This window comes from Eucalyptus grandis, chromosome 4 (genome assembly GCF_016545825.1).
Source record: "Eucalyptus grandis isolate ANBG69807.140 chromosome 4, ASM1654582v1, whole genome shotgun sequence".
NCBI lineage: Eukaryota > Viridiplantae > Streptophyta > Magnoliopsida > Myrtales > Myrtaceae > Eucalyptus > Eucalyptus grandis.
This window is the reverse complement of record NC_052615.1, coordinates 7,380,042-7,401,282: the sequence shown is the minus strand read 5'-3', so window position 1 is coordinate 7,401,282 and position 21,241 is coordinate 7,380,042. Positions and strand designations below refer to the sequence as shown.

Sequence of the window (21,241 nt, the reverse complement as noted above, 5' to 3'; positions counted from 1 at the left end):
TATGGTACGGTCGATATTAACGTTGACAATTTTGTAATTTTTTTTGTACTTTTTTCCTTTTTCTTATCTTTGTTCGTTTTTTCTACGACTTTGTTGCCGCCCACAGGCAAGGCCCGAGCCCCTTTGCTTGTGGCTGGCAAGTAGTTGGGAAAATAAAATAAATAAGTAATAAAATAACAAAAAAATTAGGAAATTAATAATTTATAAAAATTATCTACATTAGCACCGCCCAACATCCATGCCTACGATTTTCAATTGAAATTGGTCGGATGAACTACATTGACAAATTATCAAATAGTTTAAGATTTAGTTGGCATAATTGAAAAATTTATGACTAAATAAGTACAAGTATAATTAAACTCAGATGTGCATTCAAAATTGATCAAAGGTAGACGAGTCGAGGAACTCGAGATTGAATTTATGCCACGCTTGTTATTACTTTATCCAAACATTTTCTCTTGGCATCCATCCTCACGCAGCATCAATAAAGATTGTAGGCCACTGCTAAAGTTGTTTCGGGAGACCAAAGCTTAAGTGCTTTCTTCTAGAAGGGAATCAATGCCGCGATACTCTAGTGAAGCCCTGTCACTTAGAGCTAGTAAAGAGGTCGTTTTCGTTACTATTCCTCGTTTCTCTTTGTTATTTTATCAATTCATACCTTTTAGAAAGTTGCTTCCCTCGTTATGTTATATAGGTACAGACTTAGTCTTTCAACTTAACGCATTTCCCTTTCAGAGAAAAAAAAAAAAAAAAAACACCGGGGATGGTTTTGTGAGTGTCCATGATTCGGAAAGACTTGTATAATTAATGTTTAGAAAGTTTTAACTATTCCTCACTAAATATATATAAAACAACACAATATTTTTAAACTTTACCTTAACATGCAATATTATTCCTAAATTTTCAATTGTTCAATGTAATTTTTTGGGCTTTTAGTGTAGACTGAATTTTAGTCCCACGACTGTAAAAACAGTCAATGTCGTCTCCAAATTCGAATTAATGTATTGATAATATCAAATATTTTAATATAGTTCATGGATTAAATTAAATATGAACTTAGTGGATAAATTAAAAATTTATGGATTACATTATGCCAAAATGGAGATATCATTACTTCTTACATATAAAAAAAATTCTCTTGGAAACATAGCCAATGAATAAAAAAAATAAAATACTGACGCACAACTCCTTTCTTAGACTGCGTAGCTTGGACGTTGAGTGCCGAAGTGGGATACGCACCGCCAACCAACCCCCGCGCGCCAATCTCGCCCCTGCCGCCTCCCCGAATTTACGGATCCGCCCTCCCCGAAGCCCCGCGCTCCGGAGGGCATTCACGTAACTTCACGCACCGAAACCGCCCTTTGACTTGTCCGTCCGCCATCGTCGGCGCAGCGCCCACGACAAAACAGGAAACAAAATAATAATAATAATAACATAAAAAAGAGGAAACAAAATAAGAATAATTTATAAAAAAAGAGCAGAAGCGAAGGTGGAAGGTGGATTAATGACGTCATCGCCGTCCCCGGGAAATATCGTCACCGTATACAGAGAGAAAGAGAGCACGACAAGAAACCCTAAAAGGCAAAAATCCGAAGAGAGAGAGAGAGCTCGATTTGTCTGCTCTCTCTCCTTCTCTCTTCCTTCCTCCCCCACTGAAAACCCTCACTGCCCTAAACCCTCCTCCTCTCCCTCCGCCCCGCCCCCTCGCGACGCCGCCGGAGACGCCGGGCGGAGGAGGCTCGCCGACCGGCCTGCCTCTCCCTCTCTCTCTCTCTCTCGACGTCCTCGGCGGGCGCGGGGTCGGGAGCCGGCGGCTGCGATCGTCAGATCCGAGCGCGGCGGGCGCAGATTCGTTTCCGATTCGGTAAGTTCTCTCTGTCCTCCGCGAACCCTAGATCTCGCGGTTTGATCTTCGCGGGTTGCTTTTTTCTGGGTCGTCTTCTGCTGCTGCTTCTTCTTCTTCCTCCTCCTTTTTGTGCCGAGTGGCTCGGTCGTGCGGTTCGTCACCGAGGGAGGAGGCGAGGATTTTGGGGAAAAGGGAAGTGGGTTTCGATTTCGCTTTGTTCTTACGCGGGAATTTGATGGGTCGGGGGTATTTTTTTTTTTTTTTTTAATTTTCTTTTCTCTCGTCTGCGTTTTCCTCCTCCTGGTGAAGGAATTAGGGCAAAGTTCTCGTGTGGGTGCGAGCTGAACTCGGCTTCGATGCTGTTGTTTTGGGTTCGGGCTCTTCTTTTGGGTGATTGGACTCTTGGGTTGTCGCTGTTTTTTGTTTTTTTCCTTTCCGGAATCATCAGTTTCGGCTTTCGGGGTTGTGCTCTTGTTCTTTAGTTCAGCGTGTTTTGACTCTGCCTTCAGGGGTTGCAATTTTTTTTTTTTTTTTGAATTACGTTGGGGTTTTGACGTTGTTTCCCAGTCTCATAGTTTTTATGCTTCTGTCTGTGCTGATTTTGCTTCTTTCCTCTTTCCCTTGTCTGGCTCTCGTTCATGTCAATTCTCGGTCTCAGCGTCAGCAATCAGAGGTATGTCCAACAACGTAACTATTCGTTGAGAAGGCTGATTGTCATGAAGAGCCAATTATTCTGAGCAGCACTTGTTGGTTTTCTAGCGTGTCATGATGATAGCGACTGAAAGTGTAGTTGTAAAGAAGGTGAAGATAAAGTTTTCCGGAAGGAGAATTGAAGCAGAGCCCCAATCCAGATCGTGTGGATATGGACAGCAGAAGCTACTTATTGATAATTGGACTTCTGGGGCTGTGAATGGAAAGGAGAAGAATGGCAATTTGCCTTCTAAAAGCGAGGCTGATGGTGGCGGTTGTATGAAGTTGGGAAGTTCTGTCTCTGGTGCTAATAAGCGTGGTCCGCAAGTAGATTTTGAAGTTGTGAAGAAGAGACAGAGGATGGATCGAGCTGTTACGCAACAATGTTCTACCATTTTAAAGAAACTAATGCATAGTCAATGTGGTTGGCCTTTCAAGCAACCAGTCGATCCAGTAAAGCTGAACATACCGGATTACTTCACTATCATATCAGAGCCAATGGATTTAGGGACCATAAAATCTAAGCTCGAGAAAAATATGTATCGTGGAACAGAAGAATTTGCTGCTGATATCAGGTTGACCTTTGCTAATGCCATGTGCTACAATCCACCCGGCAATCAAGTACATATAATGGCAGATAAGTTGAATAAGGACTTTGAGACGGCATGGAAAGCTCTTGAGGCAAAGTGGAGCAATGGAGACACTAAAATAGGGAAGGGGTCTGCATCGAGTAAACAAAGTCGAGAAAGCAGTGCTGTGGGACAAAGCGATCCCAAGACACCTCCTCAGTGCACCAGCTTACCTCAAAATAGGATGCAAACTGGAGAGACGCTAAAGAAGAACAGTGATGCTACTTTATTAAAGGTTAGCATTGTTCCTTGCAGGAATAGATGTTTGGAATGTTATTATTTTCCTAAATTTAATTTAAATGGGAAAACATTAGCCTGTATTTTTACTGGCAGATTGTACTTGTTGTTTAGATTTTGCTGACTGAGGTTTGCATTTATTGTATCAGAAATATATTGACATGTGGTTAACTGGTTCTTGTCCAGGTCAAGGTTTCTAAAGTTGCACAGAGCTGCACAACCAAGTCATTAGGAAATAACGACAAAGGTAATGAAGTGGCAGAGTATAATTTCTGCTTTTGTAGCTCCTCTTCTGAGCTAATTGCCACTGTGTCATATAGGCACTGATGGTGCTAGTGGACATGCTTGTCGCTCCAAGTGCAATGCATGTGGCAATACAACATGCCGATGCAGTGTTGCTGGACCAGCTTGTGCATCTTCAATGGGTAATTATCTTCTCTTTTGTGTCTATTTTAGGAACTGTTATTTTGGTATCTATGGATTATTGATTATATGTTTGTTGGCCTTTTGGATTTACCTTCAGAGAAGGGCCGAGATCATGAATGTGCTATTGATTCTCCAAGACTGGTATATTTAGATTTTAGAGTTTTTTTTTTTGATAAGTTGAACAGTTCTGTTCATATGCCATTTGATTTGGTGCTGAAAGTGGCTACTTGAACTTGCAATTTTAGGCTAGGAGCTCATCTATGCAGACCAATAAATCTGATCCAGATTCTGATGGTAAGTACATCTTTTGGATATGTGATGTTTGAAGTTGTTCAATGTTACAACGATCATTCAATTTGGTTATGGAAATACTCAAAAGGGGCTGTGAGTGCTGTGGATGATGGAAATGTCTGTCCTAGTTCCCACCTTGCAACTCCATCTACGGATGCCACAAGTGGGGAAGGTTAGTATGCCGTGAATTGTTGGTTGAGATATATTTTGGCCATTCAAGAAAGCAGGAGAATGATCGATAGTGATATTGTATCAGCATGGAGTGCTTCTCTCCTTGACATACAGCTATCACCTAAAAAGGCTCTGCGTGCTGCAATGTTAAAGAGTCGCTTTGCGGACACTATCTTAAAGGCAAAACAGAAGACGCTACTAGATAATGTATGCATTTTATTGGTAGTAGATGATGCTATGGAGTGTATCATAACAGTTGGTTAATACGTGCCTTTTGTAATTACAGTGTGATAAGGCTGATCCTGTGAAGATGCAACAAGAGAAGGAAAGATTAGAGAGAAGGCAGCGGGAAGGTGATAAGAAAGTTAAACTTGTCTCTCTATTGGCTCTGAGTTCCTCTATTATGATTTCAATAGTGTTGAAGCAAAAGTAGAAAAGAAATTGGCTAGTTCAATTTGAGTTCTTGGGCAGCATTGTGTTTTTTATTGTGTTATTGTGAACACTTTCTCTAGTGAGCAGCAGAGTTTGGGTTATTGTTTGCATTTTTCTTGTCTGGAGTTGTTGGTTTAGTGCTTTCAGCTGAAGAGCTTATATAGAAGCTGGGTTGATTTTACCCTCTTCAGATTGAGTGTGATAACCCAGACTCAAAACTGGATATATGAATGGATACACGAGCCCAGCTCTGTATATTTTCTTACTATGGTCCTTTGTAGTTCCTAAAGTTCACGAGTGTTGTATCTCTTAAAAGGATTCAGTTAAGTCAGTCTTTGTGGCCATTGCCATGGAAGCCAATTTGGCAAGCATTGTAAGAGCCCTGTATTGACCTTAAGTTTTGACCCAAGGGGGCTGACTGCATTCTGTATGATTTGTAATTGCATCTCTGGCCTCGCTCCTTGGATTCTGATGGGATCAATGAGTTAATACTGGCTAGATGTTGACTGCTATGAGTAGTTTGTGTGGAGCAGAGGCTGTTGGTGACGGAGCCAGGAAGGTTTGATCTGGTGCTGAAATTCCTTAAATAAGAGGTTTTTCTAATCAATAATATCTCTGTCTAGGACTTCTTTGGTTTGCTTGCACCCTGAAGGCTTCAAAGACCTTTTAATGTACTTTAATTGAGATTAGTCTTTATGACTACTTTTGTTGCGGGTTCTATGAGCATTGGTAGAGTTATCCAATGAGAGGGGGCTACTTGTTGGGGGTGCTTTCCATAGTTATCATGGATTTTTCTTTGCCTAGGTCAAATGGACAAATTCTTGTTACTGTGCTTTTCTTTCACTAGCTGGAGGATAGTTTCAGCTTAATGATCATACAAATCTTTCTTTAAGAGGTAAAGAATCTTATTTGTGGGGAAATAAGTAATATGTGATTAGATAATTGTTCTTGGAAAACAGAATAGTTTTCAAATGAAGACCCAAAGTTCAAAGTTTGGAACCACATCTGTCCTTCGCAAGAAATTTCAACCTCTAAGCTCTTTAATATCTATCTAGGTTTGGAATGAAAAGTTGAAGTTGTTTAGGTTTCTGCTGGCTTGCTGCAATTACCCCAAGATTAAGGTTTCTCTGCAAACCCGCTTTACCAAAGGAAGTACTATGCATAGACAGTCTCTTGTCCGAGAAGCCAATAGCGAAGTGCAAACAATGAGCTGATTTCCTCATCATCTTCTGTAGTGGTAGATTACATCGTTTGCTGAGGTCTTTCCTGTTTTGCATGAGTAGTGATTGGTAATTTTTGTTGGCCAAGTAATTTGTTGGCATAATAGTACTGATGTGAAATCCTGATTGATCAAGTGATCGAATGAGTCATCAAATTCCAGATAAGTGTCGTTGTCAAAGTATGATATGAGACCACTTATTGATTAAGCTAATTCAATGGGTAGCTGGCTGACTCAATTTCCCATGATATCCCTGGTCTTTTGGAAACCCTTCTTTCCTTGACATTCTTTCCACAAGACTATTCTGCTGCCATGATAGGTTGATAGGTTTGGACTTTATTTTGGTAGATAAAACGTCTGAATTTTGTCAGTCCATTTTCCATAGACTTCAGATATGATTGTCTGAATATAATCCTCGAATATGTTACTTTTGTTTTTTTGCATTTAATGTCGTAGTTTTTTTTGTTCATTACGGATATTGGAATTAGAACAGTTATTGGAATTTCATTGCTGTCCCAACAACTCATATTGTGGTGATTAACAATTTTGTGTTGTTACTACAATGCCAGAGAAAGCAAGGATTGAAGCTCAGATCAGAGCAGCAGAAGCTGCTGAGAAAATGAGAGCAGAGGCTGAGGCCAGAAAGCAAAGGGAGAGAGACAGGGAAGCTGCTCGGATCGCACTTCAAAAGGTTTTACTCTTCGACTTGTTTCTTCACGTGTGGTAAAAACTCAGAAAGTACTTGTATGCAATACTGATGGCTGTGAAATTGCTTAATTCTGCGTCCAGATGGAAAAGACTGTTGACTTCGAGGAAAATCTTGAGATTTTTAAGGAACTTGAGATGTTGAGTGGGTGTTCTGGTTCATCGCCTCATCTCGGTGACATTGATGATGGATCTGAAGTGTTATCAGGAGTGTTTGATGGGGCTCACTATAGGAATCCACTGGAGCGCTTAGGCTTGTTTATGAAGGATGAGTTTTTGGAAGACGACGATGATGAGAAAATTTTGATTGGGGAGGAGGGTGAGATTCTTTCATAGTTTACATTTATAGTTCCAATGGGGTTGCAGTTGATCTTGTGTTTCCTCTCAATTGTTATAGCTCTTTTGACCTACGATAGAGCTAAACGTTGCTGTAAATCAATCCCTTGTCTGGTGGAAATACAGAGGTAGTGGTTTGGTGAGTGTCCATTTAGCAAAATGCTACATGTGAATGCGCTTTATTTGTTTGATGTCTCGCTTCGTGGCTGATTTGAAAAAAAGCATTTGTGCGGTGTAAAAATGGAGACTTTGGCGTGCGGTAATGCAAGATGATGTATTGGCCCTCTGAAGGAGTTCCATTCATGGGTATCAGCATTTGACTGCCCTCTATATTGTTTGTATGACCATAGAGAGGAGGTTGTAAACTACTTGCAGAGCATGTGGTGGCTGCTGGTGATTCAGTCCTAGAGCTATGACCAAGGAAGATTTGGCCCCTAGGAGGCCAGAAAGGCAGCCTGATAAGAACCTGGAATGAGCTGACATGTAAATAAGATGTATATTGAGTCATCGTTTCCTTCTACCCTGTGTTCAGTTCGAGAAGTGCTTCTCATTTCATGTATCTAAAGTTTTGGGATATTTCACAATAAAGCCCTGATGTATGAATAGAGTTGTCCCATTACGAGATGTACTTGTTAAGAAGTTAGTCACCTATGTCACTTAGCAATTCATGTTGAATCTTCATCGGAAGTTTTAATCAATATGGAGTCACAGAAGTGCATATGTGCTGTCTGATCATGATGGAACAAAATCCTTAAGACTGTGCAGATGATTGGTAAGGCGAGGAACGAGAAAGGCATTACACCTGAAGCTACATCCAAAACAGATATTTTGCGCTATCCATTATCATAGCCTGTTCATACCGTGTAGCGATTCCTAGCGGCTCTGTCAAGCTTCTTGGCATCCTCCTGCAATAGTATCCAAGATATTCGGTCATATATCATGATACGACTGGAAAAAGAAACGACTAGAAGTTAAGAAAGACCCAAGTTGCTCCTATCTTCAAAACTCACGTGAAATATGAACCCTGCCTTCTGGCTGTAGTTGAGAAACTCCTTCCACTGCTGCCCAATGCTCATCTGCAAAGGCCGGGCTAACGCGAGTAATGTCCATGTGGTGGGCCGAAAATATTCGCACGCTTAAATGACCAGAACTAAAACTGGCTCGAAGAAGAGTTACCTGAGCAGCCTCATCAGAGGCATCTCTAGTCCATAAAGCTATCTTTTCTTGCTTGGCTCTGACACTGACGACTGCTCCACAAATCTCATCTCCATGGTCAAACTGTTCACCAACCATTGCAAGCAACTATCACAAAGAAAAACATGCGTCAAACCAAGCCCACACACCTATAGAAAATTCGAAAGAGCTTCAGTCATTTGGGCCATCAGGCGTACCGTGTATAGCCAGGACGTATCTGACTTCCCTCTGGAGAAAGTTACAGTCCACTTCCCTCCGTTTGCGCAGACAGGGTCCTCCCACTTTGGCTCCACTTTATTCTTGAAACAGTGGAGGTCAGCTCCCACCACCAGCTTACTTGGCTGATGCAGGTTGTTGTAGACACTGAAATCCCAAACATCAGGAATCCGTAAGATCTCAGAAAACTGTACAGCAAGCCTTAATTCTCACAGAACATTGAAAATGCACTCTATCATCATGGCATCGTGCAATTGCTCGGCATAGAATCTGAATACGAACATCACATTACAATAATATCAGGCTACTAAGAAATTCAAAGCATCAGGATTGCAGGTTATACAACCACACCGCGTTCCCGTTCAGTGCATGTCCTTCATGCTGGCAGTTGGCACTGCACCTGAGGAATGATGGCAAGACCTTTCTTACACTACTAAAGCAGACATTGCCATAAATACAGCACCTGGAATGAGTGAGTGGCTTCAGCTAGAATAAAGAAAGGAAGGGAGGGAAAAGGATGAGTTAATTGCATAAAGCAATAGGCTTAAAATCTTCTACGATTTTATAGAAGAAGAGATAGAATTCTCCTCTTAAATCAGAGATAGCATAGTGATGGACGACACTGAAGCTTCTCTTTTGAAAAATAAAGGTACTATTGAACACTTTTTCTGGACAAAAGGAATATTAGGATCGCGAGGATCTCTTGTAGAGCTTCACAAGGAAGCACCTACGGAAAAGAAGAAAAGTAACGACAGGATAAAAGAAGGAAACTAAAGAATAGGATCAAAAGGGAAAAAAGGCTCGTTCTTTCCTTCAATTATCCACCCAGGATGGCATCAGCTTGGCATCAGCTTGGCATCTTGAAAAGCAAAACAATGTACGTACAACGGAACTGTTCTCCCAGCTCTTTTGATCAGCATATAGAGGGCATTGCACTGAACACCCTTTCTTCTTTTTTCTCTTTTGCCCTCACTGCTGTTCTTAATTAGTCATTCGCTAATCGCTCGGTGAAATTATAGCAGTTCTTCATATAAAGAACCCCATTCTGTAAGTAGAAGTTATCAAATAATTCCATCCAGTTTAGCATATGCCATCTACAAACAACAACAAAAACAGATATTACCCAGAGAATATCTGACCTCACTAGCAGGATACGAATCCATTTATGCCATCTACTCTATTTTTTTTCCTAAAGGAATCCACTAGAATCCAAATGCCTGAGTGCCAAAGCAATCGAAATGACTTTCCATCTTATACAATTCATCAGTCTCTATACTGCTGGTCTAATTAGAAACGCCATTATGGACTCAGCCAAATTGCAGTTTTCCATCTAATTGTCACAACCCCTACCAGACTCTTGACAACATCAAGACTGTCAAGACCAGAGCACACTATTCAAAGAGGGAAACGGCTATTACCGTATGATGAAGTAATATGCAGTACCTGATAATTTAGCACAAATTGGCTTCAGAAGAAAACATGGCTTAGAAAAGTCAATCATACATTACACCAAATGCAGGGTCCAGATCATCCGGTCTTTTATTTTCGGTTTCTCAATGCCAAATACTAAACTCAAAAAAGTTCCAACCCCAAAAGAACACTTGATTTTCAAGTTCCGCTGTGCGGGACGGCGCTCTCAATTCTTAACTTGGCTGCCCTTTCAGCGATCAACAAAGCCAAGTTAAATGACACACCATCAGTCAATAGCAAAGCAAAAAGACCAGATGGTTTTTTCGATTTCATGGTTACCACTCAAGATTCAATTCAACCGAAGAGAAACGAGATATCTTTAATGGATTTTTCGATTTATCCTACCACGTTTGATAGTAGATTGGAAAGACGAAAAAAAGCTACTTTAAAATCATAAACACAAACCAACACGAGATCAGAACACAAAGAACCGAGAAAAACACCGAAAAATTGGATCAGATATGACATCAGTCGATATTCGCCGATCACGAATTGAAATTAGCAAACAGAACTTCAAGTCTCCGAATCCATACGCGAATAATGTCTTCAACACGAAATCTTTCCCCTTCAGATCGTGCTCGAAATTTCTCCGGATTGAAACAGAACATCGAGGAAGACCAGCCGAAAACGAGGCCGACGAAAGCGAAAAGAAAGACCGACAAATCGCTCTACCTCCAGAACTCTTCGACGGTGGCGAAAGTGTAGATCGGGCGTATCGAGCTTCCCCAGGCAGCTTGGCTCGACTTGGCGGCGGGACTATCGAACCAGAAAGTCCACGAGTGCCCGAGCGGATGAGGCCGGCCCGCCGTCACCCCCTCGCCTGGCGTCCGCTTCGACAGACTCCTCGCTTCACGTGCGATCTCCGGCTCGGCTCGTCCCGAGCGATTGCCACCGCCGCCGTGCAAGAACCGCCGAGGATCGGAGTCCGCGTTCACCGGAGGGCGATCCTCGTGCGCTGCCGGCCGAGACGTCGCGGCGTCTCCGATCGACATTCTTCTCCTCTCCCGCCGGTTCTCGCTTTCGTCTGCAGAGGACTTCGTTTCTCTCTCGGTTTCTCGCGCTCTTTTTCCGAACGGTTGAAGTGGCAGTAACGACTTCCGTACTACCGGTCAAACTTTCCGTTATGAAGGGAGAGAGAGAAGGGGGGTTTGACTAATTTTATTTTATTTTTTGGGATTTTATACTTATTCTGTACGAGCCCCTCCCCTTTTTTTTTAAATGTAACCAGCAAAATGATGATGAGAGGAAAATATTAAAAAAAAAAAAAGGATGTACTCGAGTTTTTTTTTTTTTTCCTTGATATACCACTCATAAACTTTTATTTTTAAAAAGTGCATATTTACACTCGCGGTCTAGAGCTCTGAATTTGTTTTTAGCCAAAGTTGTTAGGCATTGAGGTTGGGATGGTTTAGTTTTTCTTGCGCCGGGGGCGGGCGGGTTTGGCTGAGTAAATTTGATGGAATTGAGGTACTAAATCTGAAGCACAAATGTTTATTTAGGAAAAAAAAAAATCATAGTCAAGTGGATGAAGTGTATGTTGTTAATAATCTATTTGCATGACTAAATGGCTCCTTATTTTTTTGGGTAGATTGGTCCCGGGATATGTAGAGAAGATTAAAAAATAAAAAAGAGAAGAAGTAAAGTCTCATTTTGCACCGACATATCGAATACCATTATTGTTTTTGAAATCTATAATTGGCATGTCGAGTTTTTGCAAATTCATATCAACTTGCATTACCACATTCCCACTATTTACAAAAAAAAAAAAGAAGATCATTTTTCTTTCCCAAATCACGCTTGCCCAAAGGACAAACTAGCATGGGCCCTAATTCAAACTTCTCTCTCATCCATCATCTCTCTCTCCTATTCCATTATCGGTAAATTCTGGTCCAAATCGAGGTGGGGGTGGACGTCGACACATCATTACAATCGGTCTTATCAGTTTTGAAGATATCCAAATTGGAAGTTTCTAAGAGTGAAAAATGGTTTTTGATATATAGGAACCAATCTCAAGATGGTTTTTGCAATTTACCCTTTTTTTTTTTTTTTTATATATATAAGAACATGGAGAACGTGGCTTTTACTAAGCTTGATCCATCATCTAAAGCTCTAAGTACAAGCACTTCGATGCACGGGTGACGTCTTATCATTTTATATCTCAAATCCTTAATTGATTGAAGAATGAACGTTTAAAATGTTTTTAATTAAACTAGTAGTAGACGCAATAATAATCCACATATTAATCGCCAATGTTATTCTCTCTCTCAAAAGACACTAAAATAATAATCCCCATATTAATTGTCACATAAGTCGACCGGCATCTACGTTGGTAATATTCGGTTAAATTAGCCGAAAAGACTGAATTGACATTAGGTCAAAAGATTTTTTGATTAAATTAGCATAAATATAATAAGTTTAGGGCATTTTCTGATGCTTTTCTCCTGGTCACGGATGGGCCTGAAGTTGAATTCAGATACTTCATCAAAAACCAATCCGGGTCTTTCAAACATGTTCTCTAGTTCCACCCTACATTTTTAGTGCTCTTTTGCCAGCCGAAGGAACGATTAAGAAGATGCCGACCAGCCATGACACCGTCCTAGATCGGGGAAAGGAAACCTCCACGCAAAATGGTCATGCATGACGTTTTGCCCTGAAATTCCGAAGCCAAGTCTGGTAAAAGACTGGCTTCTCGCGCTCTCTTTCTCCAAACAGTTGAAGTGACGGTAACGACTTGCGTACAACTGGTCAAACTTTTCGTTGTGAAGAGAGAGAGAGAGAGAGAGAGAGAAGAGGGGTTTGACTAATTTTATTTTATTTTCCTGGGATTTTATACTTATTCTGCACGAGGTTTGATCAAAATTCGCCAAAAAGGATATAAAATTTTACACTCATGGCCTCGGTTTCTGAGTTTATTCTTAGCCATAACCATTAGGCATTGAACTAGTAGCCATGGTTGCCATCTCTCTCCCTCTCTCGCCTACCCCCATAACCGTTCCAGCTTTGAGCTCGTAAACATGGCTGCTCAATCTAGGTTGCGTTACGACAAAATTTGGGCTCCGCCAATGGATTCTCGAGCTCGACGTGTTTAGTCAGCGAAGGCTTGACTCAGGGAAGAAGAGATTGGGGTCGAAGATGCCGAGGTATGGGGGCAAGCAGCATAGTCGACATTCATGGGTGGTTGGACTTGTATGATAATTATTCTACTTCTGGCCAAATATATTTTTATTTTTTCGGAAATTGGTTTGAAAAAGAAATCCGTTTAATAACGCAATTTCAATTTTATATTTATGGAATGAATTTTTAGTTCAAAATGGGTTTAGAGCATAAATGAGAAGTAATTTGTTTTTTTACTTTTTTATTTTTGAAATAAAATTGAGAAATATAAATTCTTCTCGTTACTTGCCTTTGCTACTATATGGTTGCCTACCCGTTATCCTCCACTATCGCCTCCTACTACTTGCTCGGGAAGAAGAAATTTTATATTGTTATTAAACGAATTTTTGTTCCGTGAATGGAAAGTTTGTGTTGAATATCAAATGCGTATTTTTGCTCAGAAATTTGCCCGGAAAATATAAATAAAAAAATCTGGTTAGAAATTATGTCGAGAAACTAAATTGTTATCATTCATGTTCTTAAGACTCTAGTTTTTCTTCCAGAGGGGTTTGGCTGAGTTCTTTTGGTAGAGTTGAGGTACAAAATCTGAATTTTAAGAAGTAAGAGATATGTAAATGTTAATTAGTTGGAAAAAAAATCCTAATTAAGCGTACTTATTGATAATAATCTATTTCATGATTTAATGGCTCCTTACTTTTTCGAGTGAGCCTTCAAATTCTGGACTGTTCTACTATTTGTTAGGTGTCAAAGAGGCTGAGGATGGTTGACAGGGGCATAATAGATTGGTTTCGGGATCTATGGAGAATGAAAAAGTAAATAAAAAGAGGCTACCGACATATCAAATACCATTATCGTTTTTGAAATCTATGGTTTACATATTGAGTTTTTGCAATTTCATATCAACTTGCATTTGTGACATCCTCACTGTTTACAAAAAATCATCACTTTTCTTTCTCAAATCACCCTTGCCCCTAAGGACAACCCTCCATAGGCCCTAACTCAAACTTCTCACTTCTCTACCATCTATCTCTCTCCTATCCCATTATTGGTCAGACCCCCACGACTAGCCCCTTGCAGTCTCCAGCCATTGCCCACCTCAAAATCTAGTCCGAGTTGAGGTCAAGCAGGCACCGACGCATCATGATAATTGGTCTTTTCAGTTTTAAAGAGATCCAAATCGGAAGTTTTTAAGAGTGAAATATGATTTTTGATATATAGGTACGAGTCTCAAGATGGCTTTTGCAATTTACCTTTTTTTAAATAAGAACATGCAGATTATGGCTTTCACTAAGCTTGATCCATCATCTAAAGCTCTAAATACAAGGACCTCAATGCATGGCTGATTTTTTTTTTTTTTTTTTTGATATCTCAAATCCTTAATTGATTAAAGAATGAAAATATAAATAATGAATAGGTGAATAGAGTGTTTAAATAGCTAGCGAAGACCTTCCCTCATAGTGGGCATTTTATACATTAAATGAACATATGAAGCAACTCAAGTATATAAATGTATATGCTTGCAAATAATTGTGCAACTACGTTCATTCACACACACACACACACACACACACACACACACACACACACACATATATTTTCACATTAGCGTCGACACAATGAAAATTCACATATTAAGGCTCTACTCGTTTTGTGAGAAATATGGCGTTTTTGCAAAATTTTCTTAGGAAGCCATTTCCAGAAAAATAATCATATTTTCTGATATGAAAATTCACATATTAAGGCTCTACTCGTTTTGTGAGAAATATGGCGTTTTTGCAAAATTTTCTTAGGAAGCCATTTCCAGAAAAATAATCATATTTTCTGATATTCATATGAAACTTGCAAAATAAACTAGAAAATATTTTTCGCTATTTGATAAGAAAAATATTTTCCTCCATGCATCCCTTTCAATAATTTTTTATTATATTTTTAAAAATCAAAATTTTAATTATTTTTTTTTTCTTTTTTTTTCTTTTCTTTCTTTTTCTTCTTCATTGGCTAGTCATCAGCCATGGCGGTGGCTAGCAAATGGATCACAGTGAGCTAGAGCCTTTCCACAGACCGGCAAGGCTCGAGCTTGCTCGATTCCAATGAGGCCGAGCTCGCCCGATGTAGGCGGTTTGAGCTTGCTAGATCCGACCACTTGGGGTGAGACTCAAGCCTTGTTGGAGGTCACCAAGGCCTCGGTGATGTCTAGCGATCTCGAGACGTTTGGTGACCTCAAGTGAGGCTCGAGCCCCACCTAGGTAGTCAAATCTAGCAAGGCCCAAGCTCGCTTAAGGTTGGTTGGGCAAATTGGGGCCTCACCAGATTCGGCAAGCTAGGTGAGGCTTGAGCCTCGCCGGAGGTTGCGAGCCTTGTTGATGTATGGTGACCTTTGGCGAGGCTTGAGCCAGGCCTAAGTGGCCGAATTTGTGGGGCTCGAGCTCGCATAGGTTGACAAGGCTAGACTCGACCTTGCTAGAATCTGGCAAGCTCGAGCCTTGCCGGCTTGTGGCTGGTCACTAGCTTCCATTGATGTGGCCTATGACTGGTCAATAAAGAAGAAAAAAAGAAGAAAAGGAAAAAAAAAACGAAAAAAAAAAAGAAAGGAAAGAAAAAAAAATAATTAAAAAATTGTAAAAAGATAAAATGAAAAGGTATTTGACTCTTTCTCAAAAGTGGAAATCATTTTCCCTTGCTTGGGAGCTTTTTCCCCTTCAAGAAAAATGTTTTCCCTAGCCAATTCATTTTCTGTGAAACGAACGTAAGAAAATTTGAAAAACGTTTTCTTAAAAGTTATTTTTTGTGAAACGAATGGAGCCTAATTGTTAATATTATTTTATCAAAATGCTATTGCTAGCGATTTTTAGAATTGATGTGCTGGGCTTTGTCTTCCCTATTTTTTATTTATCTTCAAGGAGACCTTGGCAATGTAATATATATAGAGAGAGATGGAAAGAAAGAGAGTCGTTAGGGGCAAAGAGAGGGCACAAGGCAGAGAGAAGATGGGGCGTGGCAAAAAAGTGTGAGACTAGTCCTCAACCTATTATATTTGTGCAAAGTCAATCACTTTTTATTGGTACCAATATAATCCTAAACGTTTTAATTTAATATCAATTTAGTTATTTTGGCTAATTTTGGCCAAATATTGCTGGCGTTGAGTCCGGCTGGCATGCCACATTAGCTGACCGGCGCTTATGTTGGCTATTATCCAGCCAAAATTAGATGAAATGACTGAATTGACATTAAGTTAAAATTTTTGGACAAATTGGTATCAATATAAGGTTTATGACTAAATTGACATGAATACAATATGTTTAAGACACTTTAGATGCTTTTCTCTTGGTTGCAGATGGGCATGTTGGGTCGATCCTCAACTCGTCTTAACGTACTGCTTTCCCGAATTGGAATTCAAATGCCTCATCAAAAACCAATCTGGATCTTTCAAACGTTTTTCTCTCGTTCCACCTACATTTCTAGTGTCGTTTTGCTAGCCAAAGGAGTAAACACGTTCTCTAGTTCCACCTTAGCGGAAGGAACAATTAAGAAGATGCCGACCAGCTGTACAACACCGTCCTAGATCGGGGAAACCCCTCGCAAAAAGGTCAGGGATGACGTTTCTGGGGTCATCAGGATTCGCTCGGACCCCATCCTTCACGTTCACAACTCAACACACGACTTTTGAGTGAAAATCTTCAAATTCCGAAGCCAGTTTGGTGAAGTGGTTGAGGATGGTTCACGGGATTGATCCTCTCTACAAGGACAGAAAAGAACAAGGAAAAGAAAAGGCAAAGAGAGATTTTTTTCTTTTTTCCTCCTTCTTTTTGGGTAATTGCAATATGCCACCCGATATTTGGATCTACATATCGAATACGATCCGTCGCTTTTAATCCCGCACCGTGCACCTCGAGTCTCGCCTTTTCGTACCCACTCGCATCCTGGCATTCCCACTCGTTCACAAACACCGTGCTCTTTTCGTGCCCAAATTACCTTTGCCCTGGGAACAATCCACGGTCTCCAATTCGAGCTGCTCTTTCGGTTTCGTCCACCGGATCTTGTTTGCGAGTGAGCTTTGTCGCGGAGCTCGGGGCCGATGTCGATGGTGAGAGGCATCGACGACGGTGTCGGAATCTCTCTCTTTATGTCACTTCACATCCCCATAATAACGGAGCTTTTCAATTTTGAAGAGATGCAAATTAAAACTTTTTATATAGCGAGAATGATTTTTGACATAAAATGCAAATTTTGAGATGATGTTTTTGGGTAATTTTGCTTTCTTAAATATGACCAGGTAGAATATGGCTTTCATGTAGCTCGATTGATCATCTAAAGCTCTCGAGTTCAAAGAATTCGATGCAAGGGTGGTGCTTTTTAACATGATCTGTCGAATTCTTCGTTGACAAATGATGAGTAAATGATTAAATAACGAATGGTTAAATAAAGTGCTTAGATAGCGCCTGCTGACCTCATCTCCTATGTGCCTTTTCAACATTCTAGAAACACCTCATACAATTCGAATTTATAAATATGTGTATAGGATTGGTTACGTAATCAATGGACTGAGTTTTTATATGAGATAGTTATATTTAGTTGTGAGTCATAAATGAATTTAAGATAATAAAATCCAAAATAATATGAGTGTTAAATGAGTTTACAACTTACTCAAACTGAACCCATTTTCATATTTCTTTTTTCACTTTCTCTTGCCTTCACTCAATCTCGCTCACTTCATATTCTTACATCGGTTTAATGTTTGAGCAAAATGGGCCCCATCAAGTATGAGTTGGGTCAAATATATATAACCAAATTTGTATTGCATAGAAATGAATTAACATAGATTAATGAGTCGATTTAGATCGGACCATTATTGATCCAATCTAAACCCACTCCGGCTTGTTTGATGGAGGCCACATAAAGCCAACCTCTGATAGATTCCAATATCAAACTTTTTACTTTGGAATTCCATGAGATGCTCGGATCATTAGTTAGATATACCTCGACACGAGACATATACCGTAACTTAGATATGCATTTCAATTTAATATAACACGCACGGGGGCGTGTTTTGTAGCTAATTAAAAGCATCATTAAGAGAGTGCAAACCAGCCAACATCATCCTTAGATTCGAGAACCCCTTCGCAAGAGGTCATCCATGACGTTCAAGGATTGCTCCCAATCCACCCGTCAACGCGAGTTTGACAGAATCCCTTCGCAAGGGGTCCTCCTTTTTAAAAATATAACCAGCAAAATGATGATGAGAGGAAAATATTATAAAAAAGGATGTACTCGAGTTTTTTTTTCTCTCGATATACCACTCATAAATTTTTGTTTTTGAAAAATGCATATTTACACTCGCGGTCTAGAGCTTTGAGTTTGTTCTTAGCCAAAGTCGTCAGGCATTGAGCTGGTAGCCATTGCCGCCATCTCTCTCTCGCCCGCCACCATAACCGCTCCAACTTTGAGCTCGTGAACATGGCTGCCTGATCTAGGTTGCGTTGAGACGCATCTTGGGCTCGTGCCAATAGATTCTCAAAAGCTTGGGGTGCGAGGCATTGGGGTAAGAGGCACGGTCAGGGTGTGGCGGGCAAGGGTGGGGTGATTTAGTCTTTTATGCCCCGGGGGGAGGAGGGGGCGGTGGCCTTTGGTTGAGTAAATTTGATGGAGTTGAGGTACTAAATCTGTAATTTGAGAAGTAGAGAAACACAAATGCTTATTTAGTCGGAAAAAAAAAAATCCTAATCAGAAGTGTATGTTATTAATAATCTATTTTCATGACTGAATGGCTCATTATTTTTTTGTATAGATTGGTCCTGGGATCTATAGAGAAAATTAAAAAAAGAAAAGAAAAAGAAAAGAAGCAAAGTCTCTTTTTGCACCGACATATCGAATTCCATTACTGTTTTTGAAATCTATAATTTGCATCTTGAGTTTTTGCAATTTCATATTAACTCGCATTACCACATTCCCACTATTTAAAAAAAAAAAACACTTTTCTTTCCCAAAGCAGGCTTGCCCCAAAGGACAAACCAGCATAGGCCCTAACTCAAACTTCTCTGTCATCCATCATCTCTCTCTGTCTCTCCTATTCCATTATCGATCAGCTGCGACCCCCAGGACTAGTCCCCCGCGGTCCCCAACCGTTGTCGACCTCAAAATCTGGTCCAAATCGAGGTCAGGTGGACATCGACACGTCATTATAATCGGTCTTATCGGTTTTGAGGATATCCAAATTGGAAGTTTCTAAGAGTGAAAAATGGTTTTTGATATATAGGTACGAATCTCAAGATGGTTTTTGCAATTTACCCTTCTTTAAATAAGAACATGGAGAATGTGGCTTTTACTAAGCTTGATCCATCATCTAAAGCTCTAAGTACAAGCACTTCGATGCACGGGTGACCTCTTTTCATTTTATATCTCAAATCCTTAATTGATTGAAGAATGAACGTTTAAAATGTTTTTAATTATATTAGTGGCGTACGCAATAATAATCCACATGTTAATCACCAATGTTATTCTCTTTGTCAAAATACGCTAAAATAATAACCCCATATTAATTGTCATGTAAGCTGATTGGTATTTATGTTAAGAATATTTGATCAAAATTAGCTGAAAAAACTGAATTAACATTAAGTTAAAAGATTTTTGGACTAAATTAGCATAGATACAACATGTTTGAGGTACTTCCTGACGCTATTCTCCTAGTTGGATGATTCTCGACCCATCCGAATGTACGGCTTTCCCGAATTTGAATTCAGATACTTCATCAAAAACCAATCCAGGTCTTTCAAACATGTTCTCAAGTTCCACCCTACATTCTTAGTGCTCTTTCGCTGGCCGAAGGAAGCAATTAAGAAGATGCCGACCAGCCATGACACCGTCCTAGATCGGGGAAACCTCCACGCAAAATGGTCATGCATGACGTTTTGCCCTGAAATTCCGAAGCCAGTCTGGTAGAAGACTGGCGTCTCGCGCTCTCTTTCTCCAAAAGGTTGTAGTGGCGGTAACCACTTGCGTACTACTGGTCAAACTTTCCGTTGTGAAGAGAGAGAGAGAGAGAGAGAGAGAGAGAGAGAGAGAGAGAGAGAGAGAGAGAGAGAAGAGGGGTTTGACTAATTTTATTTTATTTTTTTGGGATTTTATACTTATTCTGTACGAGGTTTGATCAAAATTCGCCAAAACAAGGGGCCATTTTTGTTTTTTAATTTTTATAACCAGCAAAATGACGATGATGAGGGGAAATTATTAAGAAAAAGGATATACTTGAGTTTTTATTTTTGAAAAATGCATACACTTACACTCGTGGCCTCGAGCTCTGAGTTTGCTCTTAGTCATAGCCATTAGGCATGGTAGCCATGGTTGCCATCTCTCTCTCTCACCTGCCCCCATAATCATTCCAGCTTTGAGCTTGTGAACATGGCTGCTTGCTCTAGGTTGTGTGACGACGCAATTTGGGTTTGCGCCAGTGGATTCTCGAGCTCGAGGTGTTCAATCGGCGAAGGCTTGACTCGAGGAAGAAGAGAGTAGGGTCGGAGGGGCATAGTCGGCGTTCACGGGGTGGTTAAAGCGTGCATGATAACTATTCTATTTTTGGCCAGATATATTTTCTTTTCTCGGGAATTGGTTTGAAAATAAATCTGTTTAATAATGCAATTTTATTTTTCTATTTCTGAAACAAATTTTTAGTTTAGAAATAGGTTTAGAGCATAAATAAGAAGTAATATTTTTTTTTTTTTTTTTTACTTTTCTAATTCTGGAATATAAATGAGAAGTACAAACTCTTCTTATTACTTGCCCTTGTTATTGTCTGGTCACCCACTTGCTATCCTCTGTTGTTGCCTCTTGCCATCGGCTCGAGAAGGAGAAATTTTATGTTGTTATCAAATGAATTTCTGTTCTTCAAATAGAAAGTTTGTGTCGAATATCAAATGCATATTTTCACTTAGAAATTTGTCTAGGGAATATAAATAGAAAAATCCGGCCAAAAATTATGTCCAGAAACTAAATTGTTATCATTCATTCTCTTACGCTCTAGTTTTTCTTCCGGGGGGTTGGCTGAGTTCTTTTGGTGGAGTTGAGGTACAAAATCTGAATTTTGACAAGCAAGAGATATGTAGATGTTATTTGGTTGAAAAAAACATCCTAATAAACCGTTGTTATTGATAATAATCTATTTCATAACTTAATGGCTCCTTAATTTTTCGAGTGACCCTTCAAATTCTAGACTGTTCTACGATCTGTTAGGTGCTAAAGAGGCTGAGGATGTTTGACAGGGGCATAATAGAT

General features: G+C 40.0%; 2 protein-coding genes across 3 annotated transcripts; one reads left to right on the top strand and one right to left on the bottom strand.

Annotated features, from left to right (window-relative positions):
- Window positions 1-1,498: 1,498 nt before the first annotated feature.
- Window positions 1,499-7,595, top strand: LOC104440834 (transcription factor GTE12). Its single transcript, XM_010053819.3, has 12 exons — window positions 1,499-1,864; window positions 2,505-2,519; window positions 2,606-3,400; window positions 3,589-3,649; window positions 3,723-3,827; window positions 3,926-3,969; window positions 4,074-4,122; window positions 4,208-4,291; window positions 4,376-4,497; window positions 4,577-4,643; window positions 6,511-6,632; window positions 6,731-7,595. Exons 1-12 carry the CDS (start codon window positions 1,505-1,507, stop codon window positions 6,980-6,982), a joined length of 2,076 nt encoding a protein of 691 aa, XP_010052121.2. The 5' UTR covers window positions 1,499-1,504; the 3' UTR covers window positions 6,983-7,595.
- A 16-nt stretch (window positions 7,596-7,611) lies between these two features.
- LOC104442557 (eukaryotic translation initiation factor 4E-1) lies at window positions 7,612-10,993 on the bottom strand. Of its 2 annotated transcripts, none has more exons than XM_010055972.3 (5): window positions 10,535-10,993; window positions 8,374-8,539; window positions 8,159-8,284; window positions 7,993-8,058; window positions 7,612-7,887 (listed from the first exon to the last, which is right to left on the bottom strand). In XM_010055972.3, exons 1-5 carry the CDS (start codon window positions 10,852-10,854, stop codon window positions 7,837-7,839), a joined length of 729 nt encoding a protein of 242 aa, XP_010054274.2. In that variant the 5' UTR covers window positions 10,855-10,993; the 3' UTR covers window positions 7,612-7,836. The 2 variants fall into 2 exon arrangements, with proteins under 2 accessions (XP_010054274.2, XP_039167210.1); XM_039311276.1 differs by having other exon boundaries at window positions 8,159-8,260.
- Window positions 10,994-21,241: the final 10,248 nt, after the last annotated feature.

Coding starts and splice junctions, on each gene's coding strand:
- LOC104440834 (XM_010053819.3), top strand. CDS start 1,505: ATGACGTCATCGCCGTCCCCGGGAAATATCGTCACCGTATACAGAGAG. Junction 3,650..3,722: donor ATTAGGAAATAACGACAAAG/GTAATGAAGTGG, acceptor TGTGTCATATAG/GCACTGATGGTGCTAGTGGA. Junction 3,828..3,925: donor AGCTTGTGCATCTTCAATGG/GTAATTATCTTC, acceptor ATTTACCTTCAG/AGAAGGGCCGAGATCATGAA.
- LOC104442557 (XM_010055972.3), bottom strand. CDS start 10,854: ATGTCGATCGGAGACGCCGCGACGTCTCGGCCGGCAGCGCACGAGGAT. Junction 8,540..10,534: donor ACCGTCGAAGAGTTCTGGAG/GTAGAGCGATTT, acceptor TTGGGATTTCAG/TGTCTACAACAACCTGCATC. Junction 8,285..8,373: donor ATACGTCCTGGCTATACACG/GTACGCCTGATG, acceptor TCTTTGTGATAG/TTGCTTGCAATGGTTGGTGA.